The sequence below is a fragment of the Pipra filicauda genome, unplaced genomic scaffold (genome assembly GCF_003945595.2).
Source record: "Pipra filicauda isolate LSUMZ 115617 unplaced genomic scaffold, ASM394559v2 scaffold291_size933811_pilon, whole genome shotgun sequence".
NCBI classification, from domain to species: domain Eukaryota; kingdom Metazoa; phylum Chordata; class Aves; order Passeriformes; family Pipridae; genus Pipra; species Pipra filicauda.
The window spans coordinates 80,948-99,691 of record NW_024104411.1 but is presented as its reverse complement, the minus strand read 5'-3'; the positions used below and the strand labels follow the sequence as shown (position 1 = coordinate 99,691).

At 54.6% G+C, this 18,744-nt stretch overlaps 1 protein-coding gene across 4 annotated transcripts; it reads left to right on the top strand.

Annotated features, from left to right (window-relative positions):
- The first annotated feature begins 973 nt into the window (after positions 1 to 973).
- GMEB2 (glucocorticoid modulatory element binding protein 2) lies at positions 974 to 17,860 on the top strand. 4 transcript variants are annotated; one of them, XM_027710680.2, is made up of 11 exons: positions 1,927 to 2,161; positions 2,316 to 2,399; positions 3,724 to 3,891; positions 8,748 to 8,845; positions 9,636 to 9,766; positions 11,214 to 11,317; positions 12,563 to 12,720; positions 14,399 to 14,470; positions 15,034 to 15,171; positions 15,705 to 15,827; positions 15,999 to 17,860. In XM_027710680.2, the coding sequence occupies exons 3-11, from the start codon at positions 3,761 to 3,763 to the stop codon at positions 16,643 to 16,645; spliced, it is 1,602 nt and encodes a 533-aa protein (XP_027566481.1). In that variant the 5' UTR covers positions 1,927 to 2,161; positions 2,316 to 2,399; positions 3,724 to 3,760; the 3' UTR covers positions 16,646 to 17,860. The 4 variants fall into 4 exon arrangements, with proteins under 4 accessions (XP_027566482.1, XP_027566481.1, XP_027566480.2 ...); XM_027710681.2 differs by lacking the exons at positions 1,927 to 2,161; positions 2,316 to 2,399 and adding an exon at positions 974 to 1,080; XM_027710679.2 differs by lacking the exon at positions 2,316 to 2,399 and having other exon boundaries at positions 9,639 to 9,766.
- Positions 17,861 to 18,744: the final 884 nt, after the last annotated feature.

Here is an 18,744-nt window from a genome sequence, read left to right as displayed (position 1 = left end):
AGCCAAGGGAGGGACAAAGGGCTCGGGGAGGACACAGGAGATAGGAGTGGCACGCAGGAAGCATGAGGGACACACACACGAGGCATGGTGGGGGGGACACTCCGGGGGCACAAAACCCAGGGGGGACATGGAGGAGGCATGGAGAGCATGCAAAGTTTGAGAGGGGACACAGGGGGCACACAGGACCTCAGAGGGGGACACGCAGGGCATGGGGCAGGGGACAGACAGGGGACACAAGGGGCTAAGCAGGGCACAGAGAACACGGGGGGCACACAGGATCCGAGAAAAGGACACGCAGGAGACAAGGGGTCATGCAGGGCCCCGGAGGGGGACACGCAGGGGACAAGGAGCGTACACAGGAGGCATGGTTGGGGGGAAACACAGGAAATGGGAAAAGGACATGCAGGGTATGGGGCAGGGGACAGACAGGAGACACGGAGGAGCACACAGGGCACACACACACAGGGGACATGGGGCACTGGGGACACACGGGGGAGACACAGGGGACACATGGGGGACACATGAGGCACAGGGGACATACATAGGGAACACACGGGGGGACACAGGTCACTGGGGTCACACAAGGCACAGGGGACATACAGAGGGGACACACAGGTGGGACACGGGTCACTGGGGTCACACGGAGGATACAGGGGTCACAGGGGACACACAGGGGACACACACGGAGGCACACGGGGCACGGGGGGGGGGACGGACAGGGGCACAGAGGACACACGGGGGGGATCCCAGGACCCCCTCAGGACCCCACGCGCACGGACCCCACCGACGGCGCGCGCCGACCTCCCCCCGCCTTCCTTCCCTCCCTCCCCCCGGCCCGGTCGGACGCGCAGGCGCACGGGCGCCTCGCCCGGTCCCTATTTCACGGGGAGCGCGGGCCGCGGCGCCCGCGCCAAATAAGTCTCGGCAGCCGGTGCGGGCCGTGCGCCTGCGCGCGGGCCCCGGAGCCGCGCGGCGGACCCCGCTCCCCCCCGGCCCCGCCGCCGCCCTGCCCGCGCCCACCGCCGCGCCCCGCACCGCCCGAGCCCCACCGGGGGGGGGCCGCGGCACCCCCGGCCCGAGGTAAGCGGCCCCGGCGCGGCCTCCGCCCTCGCCCGCCGCGGGGCCTCCGCCGCACGCGCCGCCCGGGTCCCTGCGGAGCGTCAGGACGTTACGGCAGCGGCGGCGGCGGCGGCAGCGCCCGGCCGCCCGCCCGCCCCGCGGCCCCCCCGCCTCCTCCTCCTCCCCCTCTTCCTCCTCCTCCTCCTCCTCCCTGCCAGCGGGAGCGCGCCCACGCGCCCCCCCCCCTCCGCCCCGCGCCCGCATCGGGGGGTTGGGGCGGGACACGCACGGGCACACGGGGCACCCCCTGCCCGCCCGCGACCCCCCGCCCGACCCGCCGCTGGGGGACCCCCGTGCACCCCCCGGCAGCGCCCCCCCCCGTGCACCCCACTCGGCACAGCCTCCCCCGCGTGCATCCTGTCCCCCCGCGCTGTGCAGCCGCAGCCCCCCCCCCCTCCCCCGTGCACTCCCTCTCCGGCCCCCTCTTTCCACCCCCCGTGCTGCGTTCCGTGTCCCCCCTGCTTCCTGGGAAGCCGCTCTCCACCCTCCTGCAACCCTCTTCCGGGCAGCCCCCCTCCGTGCACCTCCTCTGCGCAGCTCCCCCTCCCGCGTGTACCCCCCTACCCCGTGCAGCCGCAGCCCCCTGTGCCCCCCCCTCCATGCAGCCCACATCCCGTAGTACCCCTGGTGCTTCATTGTATCTCACCCCTCTGTGAAGCCACCTCTCCATGCACCCCCTGTGCACCCTTTTGCAACCCCTTTGAAGCCCCCTCCCTGTGCTCCCCCTCTCTCTGTGCTCTCCTGCAGCCCACCTCATGCACCTCCCTCGCTGTGCACCCCCAAGTACTCTCCCTGCACCCCCACCTTCACCCCCTCCCTCTGTGCACCCCCTTGATTGCTGTCCCCAGTGGTGTCCCCCCATGCAACCCTCTCCCTGCTCTCTACCGTCCCAATGCTGCACCCCAAAACTCCTTTCCTGCCCTCCCAGTTGTGCAATGCTTTTTTCTTTTTCCTTTTTGTATTTTTTTCCCCACTTCACCCCAAATCTTTCCCGCAACCCTCAATACGCCCTCATCACCCTGCGAGGTGCACCAGGAGGGATGTACGTGGGCACCCTGTGCCCTGGCAGAGCTGGGGTGCTCCCCTATGCCCCTCGTCCCCCTCCACCACCCCATTGCACCCCGCTGCTGCTGTGATTTTAGTCACTTTTTAGATTAATTGTGTTTTCAGCTCAGTTTTTCTCCATTGCATGCCAGTTCCTCCCTGAAGGCATTTGAGAAGCACATGTGGAGTTCAATCCCATGATGCTGGGCGGGATGTCCGGAGCATCCCAAAGCCAGGTGCTGGTGCAGAGGCCATTGTGGGTGATGCTAATGCTGCAGGAGGGGCTTTACCCTGAAAGGAAGGACAAGTGTGGAGATGGAGTGACAACAAAAATGGGAGTAGTTGAGCCGAATGCAGCTGAGCGATTGCACTGCTGTGAAAACTAAAGTGCTTCTGTTGGTGGCTTTGTGCTGGGCTGGCATGGAGGGGCCAGTCCACCTTGGATAAATCCATGGGCTCCGTGGAGGTGAAGATCACGTTGTGGGGTCCCTGTGGGTCAGGCAGGTGTTTCTGCAGGGCGTGAACCTGCTTGTGAAGTCACATCAGACGCGTTGGGTCAGGGCACTGCTCCAGCCACGTCCTGGGGAAGTGGCGAGAGCCAAGTGGCATCTCTGCCGTGCTTTGTGCCACTGCTTGAAGGACTTCATAGGGGTCTGAGCTTGAACAACTTGCTTTGTTGGCACTGACTTCTCCATACCTGGACGTGGGCTGATCTCCAGCACTGTGGGCAGCAGGGCAAGGGAGGGGATTCTCTCCCTCTGCTCTGCTCTGCTGCGACCCCTCCTGCAGTGCTGCCTCCAGCTCTAGGGCCTCCAACATCAGAAGGATGTGGAGCTGCTGGAGTGAGTCCACAGGAGGCCATGGACATGCTCTGAGTGCCGGAGCATCTCTGCTATGGAGACAGGCTGGGAGACCTGGGAGTGTTTGGCTTGGAGAAGAGAAGGCTCTGAGGAGACCTTAGAGAACCTTCCAGTGCCTAAAGGGGCTCCAAGAGAGCTGGAGAGGGAGTGTTGTCTTACATCTATTGCTGATTTATTAGAAATGCACACTTTTAAATAGTTTCCAGATGTCACTTTGTTTCTGCGGGCTTGACATGCTTTTTTAATTTGAATTTTGTGTGTGTGACTTTGGAGGAAGGAAGAGTCCCTGTTTTTGCCATGAAGGAGACAGTGATGAGCTTCTCTGGCAGCATGAAATCCTTCTGAGATAGTTTGAAATGCTCAGTGTTAAGGTGCGTTGCCAAACGTATCTTCACAGAGTTTTCGGTGGATGCCAGGACCAATTTTTTTTTTTTTTGACCTCTCTCATACTCTGCCCTTCATCTCCTGCACCTCAGTCCCACCCACACCCATCACTCTCACCCAGCCTGCAGGGTGTGTGTTGGGTTGAGCCTCCCCTCATCCCTCCTCCTGGGAAGGATCACTTGGGGATTTGCTTGTCCACTCTCCATAGGAACACGTGGTCCTTGCAGCCCCTTGTCCCACCACACCGATGTTCCTTCCATGACCAAGGCTATCAGGGAGACCTTCTGACACGGGGCTTCCCCTCGTTTCTTCACAGGCAGCTGGTGACCCAGGGCTCTCCCGCTCCTGCTGGGATGGCGACACCGGACGTCAGCGTCCACATGGAGGAGGTGGTGGTGGTGACGACGCCCGACGGCGCCGTGGACGGCGGGGGCATGGAGGAGGTGAAGACAGTGCTGGTCACCACCAACCTGTCCCAGCACGGGTAAGAGACAGGGTCGGTGCACACCGAGGGGATGTGCTGGAAACCCTCCCACCTGTTGGTGTAGTCAGCTGGGCTGGGATTTAATCCCCCACTGCTCCCTCCCGTGTCACGGCTCACCGGGGAGTCCCCGGTGCCTCGTTAGGGCCTTGCTGACACCCCAGGACCATACCCAGGGCTCTGCAGCTCTGAACTTGCAGAGCAGGCTCCACTGTTTTTTCTGTTAAAGCTGAGTTACCACTGGTGGTTTTGAGCTGGTGCTACCCAGAGTAAAAAGCAATAAAGCCTTTTTATTTATTTATTTATTTATTTATTTATTTATTTATTTATATCTTAAAAAACTAAAAAAAAAAAAAAAAACAAAACCCCAACCCAAAATATCCTTTTCTGAGTGGATGTGGATGTTGGAATGGGCACAAATCCGGTTGGAACAGGACACCAGGAGCTAAATCAATGTTTTTCTGCTATTTATTTCACAATTGCTTCACTGAGCTGCCTACCTCCAAGGGATGAGTCTGGCTGCAGCACGGTGAGGGTGATGCAGCTGGGCTCCCCTTCCCTGAAGGTGGGTGAGTTTGGGGCTGTTTTTCAGCCAAACTCTGCAGGAACCTGCACTGCCAGCAATGGGAGTGAGAGAGGTGGCCTTGAAACCACACAGTGCTGAACGGGGAGGCACTGCTCAAAAAACCCAGAGTGAACGTGTCTGATTGTCCAAGTGCTGTTGCTTTGCCTAATTTCTGCCTTTTTTGTTGGAATTTTGGATTTGAGGCTGTTGGTTCAGATCTGGCCTGTTCAGTGGCAGGTGGGCCATGGCCAAGGAGCCTGGCTGGTACCTTGAAGGCCCATGTGGTGATGAGCTCTTTGCTTTATTTCTTTGTTTTTCATGGGATGGTGCCCAGAGCCATTTTTGTGCTTTGCTCTTTTGGTGGGCAGAAAATCCAGATTAACACCTGGAGCTGGATCTAGGCAGGTTTGTCTGATCCAGAAGTCCCTGTATTTGAAATAAGTAGGTGGTGAGTGGCTGTTTATTCCTCTCCAGAAGAAGGAGGTGTTTGTCTCCTTTTCTCAAACAGGTCTCTGTGTCAGTGCCCTGGGGCTTTGGGCAGGGCAGAAGGGGACAGTGCATTCCCTTTGTGCTGCTCCAATCCAATGGGATAAAACCCATTAACAGATGAATTTCTGGTAGAGAACGGACAGGGACACAGGCAGAGGCAAGAGCTGTCATTGCTAGGATGGGCAGGATCTGCCCAGCTTCTCCACATCCTGAGTCTGTGAGTGCTTCCAAAAGCCTTCTCCATTCCCAGAAGAGTGGGTGATGGTGGGGAAGAAGGGTTCCACTCCTCTTGCTTTCTGTCCCATGGTGACTTCCTTGGCTCCCTCAGTGGAGAAGCAGCCAGACGTGAAACCTGGGATATGTCTGCTCTTGGATGCAGGATGGTTCCTGGTTGTAAAGTGGCTGAGCCTCTGCAGATCCACGTGCGTGTTGTCTGGGAACATGGATCACAGCAGAGTTTGACTCAGTCAGTTTGGTTTCTTTTTGCTCTTAGTTCCCCTCCTGTTTTAGCTTGGAAACCTTTTCTCACCCTCCCAGTGTCCCCTGGATGGTCAGGAGCGGGACAGCTCTGCACAGCAGAGGGAGGAACATTTTCGTTTAGTCGCAGCTATGAGCAGAGATACCTTGGCAGGCACAAAGAGAGATTCCCTGAGGGTTTTCCATGCAGCTCTCTGGAGAAGGGCTGCTGAGCAGACTCCTGACTCCCCCCTGCTTGGAGATGGTAGTGGGTCCATGGAAAGGATGTAGATTTTGGGGTCATGGAGCAAAACCTGCCTGACTCTCCTTGCCGAGCAGGGCAGTGGAGCTGGTGGAGGGTGGCAGCATGAGCCACCCACAGTCTCTTCATGGCTTTGGATGGTTGCCTTCATGGGGCTCTACTCCCACAGGGATGCTGGCTTCCTCTCCCTTTCCCTCTGTAGCCCCAGCTGGCATCAGGAGAGTGACTGCAGGTGTGGGCTGAGATCCCTCGGTGTTGGCTTGGTCACCACTCACACGGGGAGCTTTCAACTTGCCTTGTGTGGCACTTAAACCAAGCTCAGCTTGGGGGCTGGTGCCTTTTTCTAGTGCTCCTTTGGGTATGGATTTGCTATTAAAAAAACTCCCTATGCAACCAATTGTTAAGAGCTTAATTAGTCTGTGTGTTCTTAAGGAAAAGGCAGAGGGAAATGGGAAAATAATAATGAGCAAGAAGCTTTTCACTTTGGTCTGCGATTAGAAAGGGTCTATGCTTGGTGCTCTGACAAGGTAGTTGTATTTTTGATCAGCAGCCCCAGCTCAAGGTTTTTGGGGGGAGACTTTTCTCACTCAAGTTCCCAGGCGAGGCAGGAGAGAGGAGAAAGGAGATGCTGGCCTGGTGTGTTATCCACACGTGCTTTCTTCTCTTCCTCCCATCTGGTTTATGGATCCTCCTGGGGAGGAAGATGAGAACCATCCTCCCTGGGCTTCGTCATGGCAACCAGCAAAGGCAGGACTGGCTTGGGGGGTTGCACTGCTGGGGCTTGGAAGGTGTTTGTGTTTTCTCTTGCCTCTGCCTCTGGAATGGGATGGGAGAAGCAGTGTGGAGACGCTCGCCTTTTCTTGTGGTTTTATCTCCTCCCCAGTTATATCTCCATGGCAGACACAGACTTTAGTGGCTTGAATCTTTAGTACAAGCTTGGAGTTGGTTTGTTTTCCTCTGGAGGTTTAAGGCGTGGGCTGGGTTATTCCTCCCCATCCAGTCGTGCCTTTCGGTCATTTTTTGGAGCAGTGAGAATGCGATGGAGTCCTGGAGGAAACTCTGTTTCAGGTGCTGACTTTCTGCTGCAGGGGTTTCTTCTTGGTAAGTTGGTGTTGATTCTTGATCTGGTGGCAGGTGGAGGCAGGTCAGGGGCAGAGCTGTGGGGGTGCTGGGCTGTGCACACCAGAGGTGGCTGCTGCCTCTGGCACCCTGCTGAAGTGGTACATACTTTTCTCCAAATGTACCTGGAGAAATGCAAGAAGCTGGCAGCACACTCATGAAAAATAAACAGGTTACGGTTCTTCTGTTCTTCTGTCAGACTGCCACTTCTCTAATACTCACCTGTGTGCAGATGCCTTAGGAAAGAGTTTGCCTTTTTGAGTTCTTTTGTGTTACCCATCTCCTTCCCCTCCCAGGGCTCTGGGCTGTTGGTCTCTGGGAGGTGCAGAGGCACTGTGACATCCATCCCCTTTCTGTCACAGCTGCATCTGTCTCCATCTCTCTTTTCTCTGGAGCAGCATCTCCAAGTTACTCACCTGGTGAGGCCGAGCTGCCACCCACACCTTCCTTATCTCTGTGCTGCTCCCCACAGGTACCTGCCCTGCAGCTGCCAAGGGGAGGGATGCTTTGAAGCTGCAGTTCCACCCTGGAGCTGTGTGTTAGGAATCAGGATGGAAAAACCAGTTGCTCTTGAATTTCCTTGTCCCTGTGGCACCGCAGGTGGAAAATGCGGTTGGCAGTGAGTCATTAGGACCATCTTTTAATTCACCCATGATACCAAACTGGGGTAGATTTCAGGTTTGTTTTCTCCATACAGTCTTCCTAGAAAGTTTATATGCCGAAGTGAAAAGCTAATTGTATTCCCCCCCCTTCCCCTGCAGGACAAGCTTGATGCAGCAATTACTCATCTTCAATAACACTGCCAAACATACATCTTAAAAGGAAGGTAGATTTAGATGGGATTTTAGGAAGAAATCCTGCCCTGTGAAGGTGGTGAGGCACCAGCTCAGGTTGCCCAGAGAAGCTGTGGCTGCCCCATCCTTGGAAGTGTTCAAGCACAGGTCAGACAAGGCTTGGAGCAACCTGGGATAGTGGAAGGTGTCCCTGCCTGTGGCAGAGAGGTTGGAATGAGATGGTCTTTAAGGTCTCTTCCAACCCAAACCATTTTGTGGTTTAATGAAAACCCATTAGGAATGGTCCCTGCTGAGCACTGGCTGTGATGCACAGGTCAGATCTGTAGGGGTACCAGATGGGGGTACCAGTTGAGGGGGTGAGGAACATGTCCCTGATCACAGCTCCAAATGCCTGTTCCCTGAGAGTGTGCACCAAAACTCATTGAAGGGGCTTGAGGCTCTGTATGCCACAGTGAGAGCTGGGACGTGAGAACAACAAGGGTGTGGGTGCTGTGCAGGACCCACTGTGTTAATCTGCAGGCAAAACACTAAGAGAAGGCAGAGATCTCCAGTGTGAGAAGGATGGAAGCAGCTGGATATCTAGCTATTAGTGGATATCATGGGTATATCAGGTTCTAAGAGGCTCAGAGATCGGATTGTGAGGGTCTGTCTCATGTCATCTCTGCTTACAGATCTGCTGTTGGGATTTGTCAAACTTCTTTACAGTGTCTCTGCGGCTCCTTGAGGCCCCACTCCCACGAGCATCCTGCATACCAGGGGATTCAGCCAGTCCTTTGCCCAGACAGCAGCAGCATGTTTCACACATGTTTTTCCTGAGGAAATCTCAGGCAGAGCTGCCAGAAGCTGGCAGTGAGTTCTGAGCAAGGAGCTGTGCTGACAGCATCCCTCCACGCCAGCTCTCCAGCATGGGCTGGGCTGGAGGCAGCTCCATGGGGCTGGGATTAAAGGGGAGGCAAGGCAGAGCCAGCCAGGCTGCTGACAGGGGCCTGCCTGCTGTGGGGCTCTTCATCTCCACATGGAAAAATGGAGTTGAACCTCCCAAACCCAGAGCTGACTTTTAGCTCTTGTGGGAAAATGTGGTCTGAGGGACTTCTGAGGCAATGTCTCCACGGGGCATCGGGCGTGGGGGTGGCACAGGCACATGGCTTAAGGATGTCTCCAACTCTCTTTTCAGCGGTGACATAAATGAAGACACTCTGGAGACTGAAAATGCAGCTGCTGCAGCTGCTGCTGCTTTCACGGCCTCCACACACCTGAAGGAAGCGGTTCTAGGTAGGTCAGCTCCTTCCATAGCCCTTTGGTTGAGCTGTGCCAGCTCCACTACCCCAAACATGGCACAACCCTGCTCTGGTGCTGGCTGAGAAAGTCTGGGCACTGCTGTGCGGAGCCACCGGGGTACCAGGGATGTTCTCCTGTTGGCCTTGGGGATGCTCTCCCAGGGGTACCAGGGATGCTCTCCCAGCATCCAGGGGAGCCCAGTGGGCAGCAGGGGGTTGGGTGATCAGGAGGGAGCTGGCAGTGCCTGGCTGGGCTGCTGCTGCCCTCTCCTGGTGCGGGATGAGTCCCTGTGCCTGGCCATCCCTGGCTTCTGCCCTTCCAGCCTGCCATGGCAATGTCAGTTTTGCAGCAAACTCACTGGCTTTGGTTACAGGTAAAAGTGAATATAGGGAGCAAACACTGTGACCAGCTGGGCTGGAGTTGACTTAAAACCAGGTTTAGTCTAAAACCAAGGGTGTCTCCACCAAATAGCATCATTCATTTCTTTTTTTAATCAAGAGTGAGACCACTGACTTCTTAGATTCCATGTGCTCAGCTGCAGCTCAGTTGGCATAAATCTACCTGGGCTGTTTTGCCTGAGAAGTTTGGGTGGTTGGATGCTTTAGTAGCAAAGTGCAAGTGAGTGGTGGCCACAAACCCAATACACTCCACCATGCAACATCTACTCTTTTTTCATTCCTGAGTTTCAAAACTGCTTTTCACTGCATGTGTGCCTCGAGGAGGTGAATGGAGGGCTGTGGTTCATGTTTCTTTTTGATCTGTCCCTTCCTCTGATCCCTGTGAGAAGTGAAGATGGCTGAAGATGAGGACAGTTTGGAGGCAGAGATTGTCTACCCCATCACCTGCGGGGACAGCAAAGCCAACCTCATCTGGAGGAAGTTTGTGTGCCCTGGGATCAATGTGAAGTGTGTGCAGGTGAGAGCAGAGAGCCCAACTCTGGGCTCATGCCTGTGTTGTGGGCTCACCTGGCCTGTCCTGGTTGTGATGAGCTGTGGTAGCTGCATCAGAACCACATCTTGCTGGGAAAGGAGGAAATTTTCCTGGTAGTTGGTACCTGATATTGGCCTTGGCCAAGTCAAGCAGTTCTGGCTGGAGAGATGCTGCCTCAACTAAATGTGTTATTGAAAATTTTGAGAAATTGGGGCACTTCCAGTATCTGCTCAGTTGGAAAGTTGATAGTTGGAGAAGTGGGGACCTACTGAAGAGCTGCTACTGTGTCCTGGGTAGCTCATGGTTAAAATTTTCATGAATTCACTAATGCACTGTGAGTCATTGCTGGCATTTGTACATGGCCTAAACAATACCCTGCTAAGGGAGAGTCTCCTTGGGCTCTGCTGCAAGAGGGCTCCCAAAGGATGGTCCTTGCCTTTCCTAGGAGAGATGGTCTTCTCCATCCCCAAGGCAGAGGACAGGTACTGCTGCAAGTAATGTTGCTGCCACCTAAAATCCATCCTCTGCACTGAAGCCCATGTCCTTGTTAAGAGAAGCAGTTTCTCATGCACTCATGGTGGTGTTGCTCTGTGTTGGTCAATGTGGGCATGGAGAGGAGGAGCCCTGGATTTGGGAAATCCTTTGAGATGGTCTGTAAGGTAACACTTTAGAGAGCTGCCTGTTCGCAGCTGGACTTGAGGAACTTGGAGGTCTTTGCCAGCCTTAACGATTTTATAATTCTGTGATTCTGCAGTTTGCTGTTAGGTCAGCACATGTGTTCAGTCATGGCTGGGTGTGTAGGGCAATAAAAGAAAGGGAAAGAGTTGGCAAGGTGTGTGCCAGCTGCCTGAAGCTGGTTTTCAGTAGAAGTGGGTGTGTGCTGTGAGAGAGGCCAGAGGTTCCACTGATACCAATGGTTGGGCTCGGGAGCAGGAGGTCCAAAGACCAAATGGTCTTTGATCCCACAAATGGGCTTCTTCCCCCTCTCCTGTGGGCCTTAACATGTCCCTGGACCCAAATGTTACTGGTGCAGCCCAGCTTTTGCTGAGTCCACTGTTAGTGGGAGTGTGAGCAGCTCCCTGCTGTTAATGATACTTTGCACAAGCTCCGGGTGCTTTTTCCCAGCTGTCCTGCCTGGGCTGGGCACTTCCGAACTCACACAGACCCCAAGCCCTTGGCTCTGAGCAGCTGTTAACTAACCATCCATGTTTGGCTTTAATCTTTTTAACTTGGCCAGGGTTCTCTGGGGTGGGAAATATGTGCCAGCCATCTGGTTTGGTGGTGTTAAATGGCACGTGGAGGCTGCGGTGCAGCTGCACCCACTGCTGGGCACCAGGAAATGCCGCCGGGCTCCGTGCTGAACCCTGCTGGCAGGGCACCCCTGGGTTATTTACAGCTTGTGGCAATGATGTTGCACCTCTGCCTTCTGCAGTTCGATGATCACCTAATTAGCCCCAAGGAGTTTGTCCACTTGGCAGGCAAGTCCACCCTGAAGGATTGGAAGCGGGCGATCCGGATGAACGGGATCATGCTCCGGTGAGTCTCTTCCTTTTTATCTGCGGACACTTCTTTCTCAGGGAATAGTGGTGGGGCAGAACAGAGCCTTTGGCACAGTTGTTTTCCTGCTGAGGGAGCAAATGAACCACTAAACGTTTGTTTTAATGACAACCTGGCCCCAAATGTGGTCAGTCCAATGGCTTTGCTCTGTCCTTGTGCCTAGGGAATAATTTGGGGCAAGAAATATTTCTCTGGTCATTTTAGGACTTGAACCACACTGAGATCTCAGCTGGTGTAAGGACACTGGAAATTTTAATGGTCACTGGTGGTCAGGCCATGCTGTCTGTGGGTTCCCAGTATGACCCACCAGATGGAATTGGTCTGGTCATCACTAATGCTCTGGCTGTAGCACGTCTGCTTGACATCACTTGGCAAAAAAAAAAAAAGAGAGATTCTTTATGCAGGCATTTATCTTGTCTAGTCTTAACTACAGTAATTCAATTCTTCTATGGTCTTCCTGAACACCAGCCTGAGACTGTGATTTAATTAAAGTCTGTCTCTGCCTTTGGGCAGGATAAAAAAGCATCACCTCTTTCTCCAGGAATTGTCAGTGGCTTTGTGCTCTTTTCACAGGGTGACATTGCCTCTCCCTATATTCTTCTGCTTCAATGCAGGCCTCTCCCATATTCCTCTTAAGCAGCTTTTCCTCCACGTAGATTTTGCATAATAGGCTTAGGCTTTGACAAGGCAGGGCTTTGAGGGGGAAAAGAAAAAACAACTAGAGGAGGAATGTGTGAAGGCAAGCCCAGCAGCCCATGGGAGCTGGGAATCCTTGGGAAGCTCAGGGGGTTGTTGGCCAGGAAGGCTTGGGGATGCTTTGGAGACAATGTGCTTAGACTGGGAAGATCCCAAATGCCAGTGTTGCCACCCCCTTTGCTTGAGATGAGAGACCTGATTTTAGTTTATGAATAGGGTTATGCCCCATCTTTTTTTGAGGTGTAGAGTCAGAAAGGGAAGGAAGGAAGAGGCTCCCTGCGGTCTCACCCTGAACTGAGACTTGAGCTGACCCTTCTGCTGGAAGCTGCAGCTTCTGAGGGGATGTGCTGGTGCGACCAGAGAGGGACTTTCTCCTCCCCTTCCTCCCACAACAAACGACTTCATCAGCTCCAGTAAGGGCTCCTGTTGCCTCTGAGAAGTTTGGTGTGAAGGCTGCCAGGAGCTGCATCTCGGAGCTCTTGGCTCTTGCTGACGTGCCTGTCCCTGTGCTTGCTCCCCCTCTTTCAGGAAGATCATGGACTCAGGAGAGCTGGATTTCTACCAGCACACTAAGGTGTGTTCCAACACGTGCCGGAGCACCAAAATCGACCTGACTGGAGCCAGGGTGTCCCTGACCAGCCAGACATCGACGGAATACATCCCTCTGACTCCCGCCTCTGCCGATGGTACGTCCAGCCATTCCTCACATCAAAGCACAGGAACCATGCTACGTAACCAAGGTCCCTTAGGGCTGGAGCTTCCCTTCTGGCCTCCTGCCTTTCCCAAAACCAGGCAGCTGAAGCAGAGGACTGCAATTAATCTGTAGCTGTTGTTTGATGAAGTTCCCTTCTGTCCTCACTGCTGGTTGGGCTGTGTCCATAGGGATCAGCTTGGCTTCTCCTGCTGCACAGGGTGCCTGGGTAGGAGTCTCTTCTTCTCTCAGCTCTAACCTGACTTCTTCTGGAATAATTTAGGGGATTTTATTTAAGGCTCACTTATCAGGTTGGTCTGATGAAAGATTAAAGAGAACTGGGGGACACAGCAGATTACTTTTTTATCTGCACTTGTGAATGTAGATCTTAAAAGTGATGGGGCTATATAGCTGTAGCCCTGAACTTAATGGCTTTGAGCTGAAAGAGGGTAGGTTTAGATTGGCTGTTGGGAAGAAATTCTTCCCTGTGAGGGTGGTGAGGCCCTGGCACAGGTTGCCCAGAGAAGCTGTGGGTGCCCTGTCCCTGGAAGTGTTCAAGGCCAGGTTGGACGGGGCTTGGAGCAACCTGGTCTAGTGGAAGGTGTCCCTGCACATGGCAGAGAGGTGGAATGAGATGAGCTTTGAGGTCACTCCCAATCCAAACCATTCTCTGATTTTATGAACTTGACCTGTAATTACAGGTGGCTGTTTTATTGGAACGCTTTCTAATTTTGGAATACTTCTATATTTCATAACAACTTTTCCATCTGAGCATGAAGAACAGCCCCCAAAGTTCCCCATGTCCCAAGCTCCTAGTGGTGCTGTGGGACAGGGTAAGCCCCTTGTCTGGCTCTCCAGAGTTCCCATGGCACCACATCCTGGTGTTGAGGTGGGAAGGTGATGCCAATGCACAGCCCAACCTGTTCCAAGCCCTCCTGATAAACATGGACATCAGCTCATCAATGGGAGACACTTCCCATGCCACTGAGCTGTGCTGGAATAACCAGAGCCCCGAGGGCTGTGGAGTAAAGGAGCAGAGTGATTGGATTTAATGGCAGCAACTGAGCATTCCAAACACTCTGCACAGCTCCGTGGGGCTCTGGCCAGATTCCCATCCATCCCGCTCCTGCGCACGGCTTGAATGACGCCGGTTCCTTGGCTCTATGGTAACAAAACCACTGAGATTTGGCAGAGCTGGAGGGAGGGAGGGAGCCCTCCTGCATCCCTGCACAGCTGGGGGGCTGCTCTCCCCTTCGAGGCTTTAGAAACCCTCCAGACAAACAGTGGCTGGGTAAAAAGGGCTGCCAGAAAGATCAGACTAAATCTGTTTGACTTTTGCCCTTAGCAGTACTGGTGTGTTTGCAGGGGAAAATGGGAGGGAAATGCTGATTTTGAGCATGTGTTCTTGTGCTGCAAGGGTTGCAGGAGTAATCCCTGGGGATTGCACTCCAATGTGGAAAAATAAGTACAGCTGGCACAGCAACCACTTGGGCGTCTCCCTCTGTTTGGTGTTGAGAGTTGGATTCAAACAAAAGTGATCCTGTCCAATAAAAAGGAGCAGTCATGGAAGTGCAGCAAGGGAGTGCTTCCCTTGGAAACAGCCCGTGAAAATACAGGGGAAAAATCAGGACTTGGGAATTTTTTTTTCTTTTCTTTTTTGCTATTGGTTGCAGTGAATGGATCCCCAGCTACAATAACCATAGAAACATGCGAGGATGCCAGTGATTGGAGCACCAGCATTGGAGGTATGGCTTGAGAATCCTGCCAGGCTTGGCCCAGCTGGGTGAAGGAGATGTGGGGAAACAGGGAAATAGGAGGGATGAGGAGCAGGAAGGACCCTCTTGCCAGATCAGCCTTGCATGAATCTCCACTGGGATTATTCCATTGCTGCTTATGGAGCAAAGTGTGGTGTTATATCCCACTGGTGTGTGGGCTTGGCTGCAGCATCACCTGGGGAAGAAGTTGTTTCCAAGCATTAAGATGTCAAAGCCACAGCCAAATGTGGTTCTAGGGGTTAAAAAAAAAAAATCTATCAGAGGGGTCATAAAATCATTCTTTTTCCTTGGTGTGCTCTGAGTACTGGGCTTTTCTGTAGCATCAGTGTCCTGTTTGTGTGGGACAGAGATTGGGAGAGCATGTCCTTCCCTGGCTGCCCTTCCTTTGGGCCCAGGGGTCTTGCCCCAGCCCCCTGACCTCCAGCCCAGTAGGACTGCACCCCTGCAGGGGTTGTCTGCAGCGAACCCACAGCAGATGGCCATTAAACCCCCGCTGAGGATTTTGAGGTTCTCCTTGCTTTCTCTTTCTGCAGATGACACCTTTGCTTTTTGGCAAGGTCTGAAAGACACTGGTCTCCTGGAAGAAGTGATCCACGAGTTCCATCAGGAGTTGGTGGAGACCATGAAGGGCTTGCAGCAGCGAGCGCAGGATCCCCCGCTGCAGCTCGGGGGTAAGGACCTGGGCACGGGGCTCAGTCATCTTGGGAGAGGGGCTTGTGGGTTTATTTCTCCTTGGGGATATATGGATGGCACTATAGGAACATAGCTCATCATAACAAATCCCATTTCTGGCTGCTCCCTGGGCAGGCTCTTGGCTGTGCTCAGGGACACTTCAGGTGACCTCAGTTCTCCAATTCCCTGTGCCTGGGGCTTCCTCTCTGCTGGCTTTGGGTCTGGACAAGTGCTTGGCTTGGGAACTGAGGTGGAATCTGGGCCATTGGAATAACGATACAGCAAGCAGCTACTGTGCCAGCAGATTTCTTATCACCCCTGCTAGGCAGGAGAGGACTGTTTACGCGCTGGAGACCTCTTGCCCTTTCTCATGGCTTCTGCCTTCTCCTCTTCCCCAGCCTCTTGCGTTACCCTCCTGCAGATTTTGGCTGTCTCAGCTGGACGTGTTTGCTGTCGTGTGGCTTTTTCCAAGCCGTAAGTAGCTTGCATGGGGAATTTTGCTTCCTCAAAGGTCTGTGTCTTGTTTTTTAAGATGCTGTTTTACTCAACAACGTAGTCCAGAACTTTGGTATGCTGGATCTGGTCAAGAAGGTCCTGGCCAGCCACAAGTGCCAGATGGATCGCTCGAGGGAGCAGTACACACGGGATTTGGCAGGTATGTCCTCAGACTGGTGTGACACTGGTCATTGCTGCCTTCTCTTTTGGGCTTTTGTGTTAAAGCTGGTGTTTGCTAAACCAGCCATGGTGGGACTGGCTCCAGGCATTGCCACAGTCCCTGGGAAGCTTGTCCAGGATCCAGGCTGAGCCAAACCTCTTCTCTCTCCAGCTCTGGAGCAGCAGTGTGACGAGCACCGCAAGCGAGCGAAGGAGCTGAAGCACAAATCGCAGCATCTCAACAACGTCCTGATGACCCTCACTCCTGTCTCCGTCCCCACACCTCTGAAACGTCCCAGGCTGACCAGGGCCACCTCTGGACCAGCTGCCATCACCTCCCAGGTCCTGTCCCAGCCAGCACAGCTCGCAGTCACCCCTGGCGTGCCAGTCTCCCAGATTGCCAACCTCCCTCTCGGCAAAGTGGTCTCGGCCCTCCCGCCCTCAGTGCTGGGGAAGAGCCCGACCCAGCCCCCCGCTGCCAGCTCCCCGGCCTCCCCACTGCTGGGGGGGTACACGGTGCTGGCCTCCGCCGGCTCCACCTTCCCCAGCACGGTGGAGATCCACCCGGACGCTTCCAACCTGACGGTGCTGAGCACGGCCGCGGTCCAGGACGGCAGCACAGTGGTGAAGGTGGTGAGCCCCTTCCAGCTCCTGACGCTGCCAGGACTCGGCACGACCATCCAGAATGTGACACAAATAGCTCCTGGAGGGAGCACGGTTGTGACTGTCCCGTCTGGTGCCGCCGAGGCCGCCGGGGACGAGCACGCTGCCGCCGCCATCGAGGTGACTGCAGTGGCCGACGAGGCGGAGCAGAAGTGAGGGGGGGGACTTGCCTGGAGGGACGCTGGCTGTGCCACTCTGGGGGGAACTGCCTCTTCTCTGGCTGCACTGTGGGATGAGGAGTGGTGTCATGAGGGGCACGGGCTAACAAGACTCAGAACGGCTCGTGTTGGGAGTGAGGAGGTTCAGGTCAGAGGAAAGGAAGGGGGAGGAAGGATGCCCAGAGAAGGGAAAGGCAAAAGTGCTCTGCCCTGTATGGAGGAGAGAAGAAAAAAAGAGCCTATTTTTTTATAAAGCTTTCCTCCCCTGTTCTCTTGGAATAGTTATCCTGCTCTGGCTCATCAACCCTGCCTCATAGGCAGACTCAGCCAGAGCACTGTCCATTGGAGGAGTGGGCAGGAGCAAAAGGAGAAGAGCAAGTGAAGCTGCCAAGGGGTCTGGCATAAGGGGAGCTTGCTGCTCCCCATCCCCAGGGGCTGCAGGGATGGAGAGGGGATGCCAAGAGCAAGAATTCCATGGATATGTACAATCATCGACACCAGGAAGGGCTCTGTGGCAGTGCGGGTGCAGGCCCCAGGAGGTTGGGTTCTGTGTGTGACACTGGCATTTTTGGGTGGCAGAAACAGGTGGGAGCTGTTGTGACAGCGGTCATGGCGGGTGCCCAGGTCTACTGGGGGAAGGAGTGGGAAGAGAGAAACCCAGAGGGCCAGGAAGAGCTGTGACTTCTGAGGATTTAGGGTCCTTTTCTAGTTTTCTCAAAAAAAAAAAAAATCCAGTCTTTGGGATTTTTTTTTAAGCCAACGGCGATTTTTAAGCAAAGCCCTGGTTGGGAAGCTCATTCTGCATGGCAGAGCCGTACTGCTGAACGTGCAGAGCTGAGCCCAGCGGCCACGCTCCAAGGAGCTCGCACTTCCTCACGAGGGGGGACCCCGGTGTCCCCGGTCCCCACATCCCACCGGGCGCCTCATCCTGCGGGAGCCGGGCGCTGCCGGTCCCTCCCTGCCGGATCTGAGCAGCTGTTCTGTGGTGGGGTGTTCAACCCCCTTCCCCCAGGATTCCTTCAGCTGCCCTACCCGCTGCGGCTCCCACCAGGTCCCAGCCCAGGGCCCCCGTGTGCCCTGCCAGCGATGCTCACGCTGTCTCCGGCTGGAAGGAGTCGGGTGCTCGGAGTGCTGGGGTTTCTCCAAACTTTATCTGGCAACAGCAGCAGCGACAGGTCACTTTAATGAGTTAATAAATATTTTTTTGAAAGAGTGTTGCTGGTTTATTGTGTTTCTGTGTCTGGGTGCAACAGCTGGGGTTGCAAAGCGGGGGCTAAGGCAGGACAGGAACACTCTTTATTAGATATAAATATATGTGTCCTCTGTGCTCTCTCTGGCTGTGGGTGTGTAAGGAGCCTGAAATGTGGCTCCAAAGTCTCTGGTTGTCCCTGGCACGGCTGGGCCGGACTGGCTGCACCCAGTGCTGATAACCACTGGTCCCCAAGCTGTGTTTAGAAGAGTTCTGACTCTGACACGTAATCATGGGGAAAAGTGATCTATTCCTCTGAGGCATTAGATTTTGTTTCGTTTCAGCAGAGGCTGAGCTGGGGCTGCAACTGAGGAGGAGTCCTGCCTTATCAGAGGCTTTTCCCTCCCAGCTGCCTGCTGTTAAGATATTGAAGTCTTATCTGTGTACTTGGGACAGCAGTAGCATGTCAGATCGAGGAAATATAAAGGTTTGTGATCACCCTGAGCTGTCTTTTGCCTCTCCAGCGTGAGCAGCAGTGCTGAGCCACACCTGGGGTGTGTTTCCAGCCCAAATCCCCCTGTTCCCGTGCTGTGATGGTGAGTGAAGGTCCATCTGCACCACAGGGACAACTTTCTCCAGCAGTGCTGGGGCTGGAAAGCCATGATGCCTTTGTCCAGCCCTGAAGAGCTGTGGGCTGAGCATCCTGCTCCAGCCATCTCTGCTTTGGACAAACTCATCCAGGTTATTCAGGGACTGAGGGAGAGGGGACATCCAGGCAGAAAGGGGACGGCTGGAGGGATCTCCTGGCTCCTCTTTAATGGTATCTGAGAGGTGGCATCAGAGTGTGGGGTGGGACAGGGTTTGTGGCAGCTCTGTGTTGGCATGACAGTGCTGGGGATATGGCAGTG

Bases quoted from the DNA above. Each gene is read 5' to 3' on its own strand.
- GMEB2 (XM_039382967.1), top strand. From the start codon at position 1,980: ATGCAACCCTCTCCCTGCTCTCTACCGTCCCAATGCTGCACCCCAAAA. The intron at 2,162-3,723 runs GTACGTGGGCAC...GTTTCTTCACAG, and splicing joins CGAGGTGCACCAGGAGGGAT to GCAGCTGGTGACCCAGGGCT. The intron at 3,892-8,747 runs GTAAGAGACAGG...CTCTCTTTTCAG, and splicing joins ACCAACCTGTCCCAGCACGG to CGGTGACATAAATGAAGACA.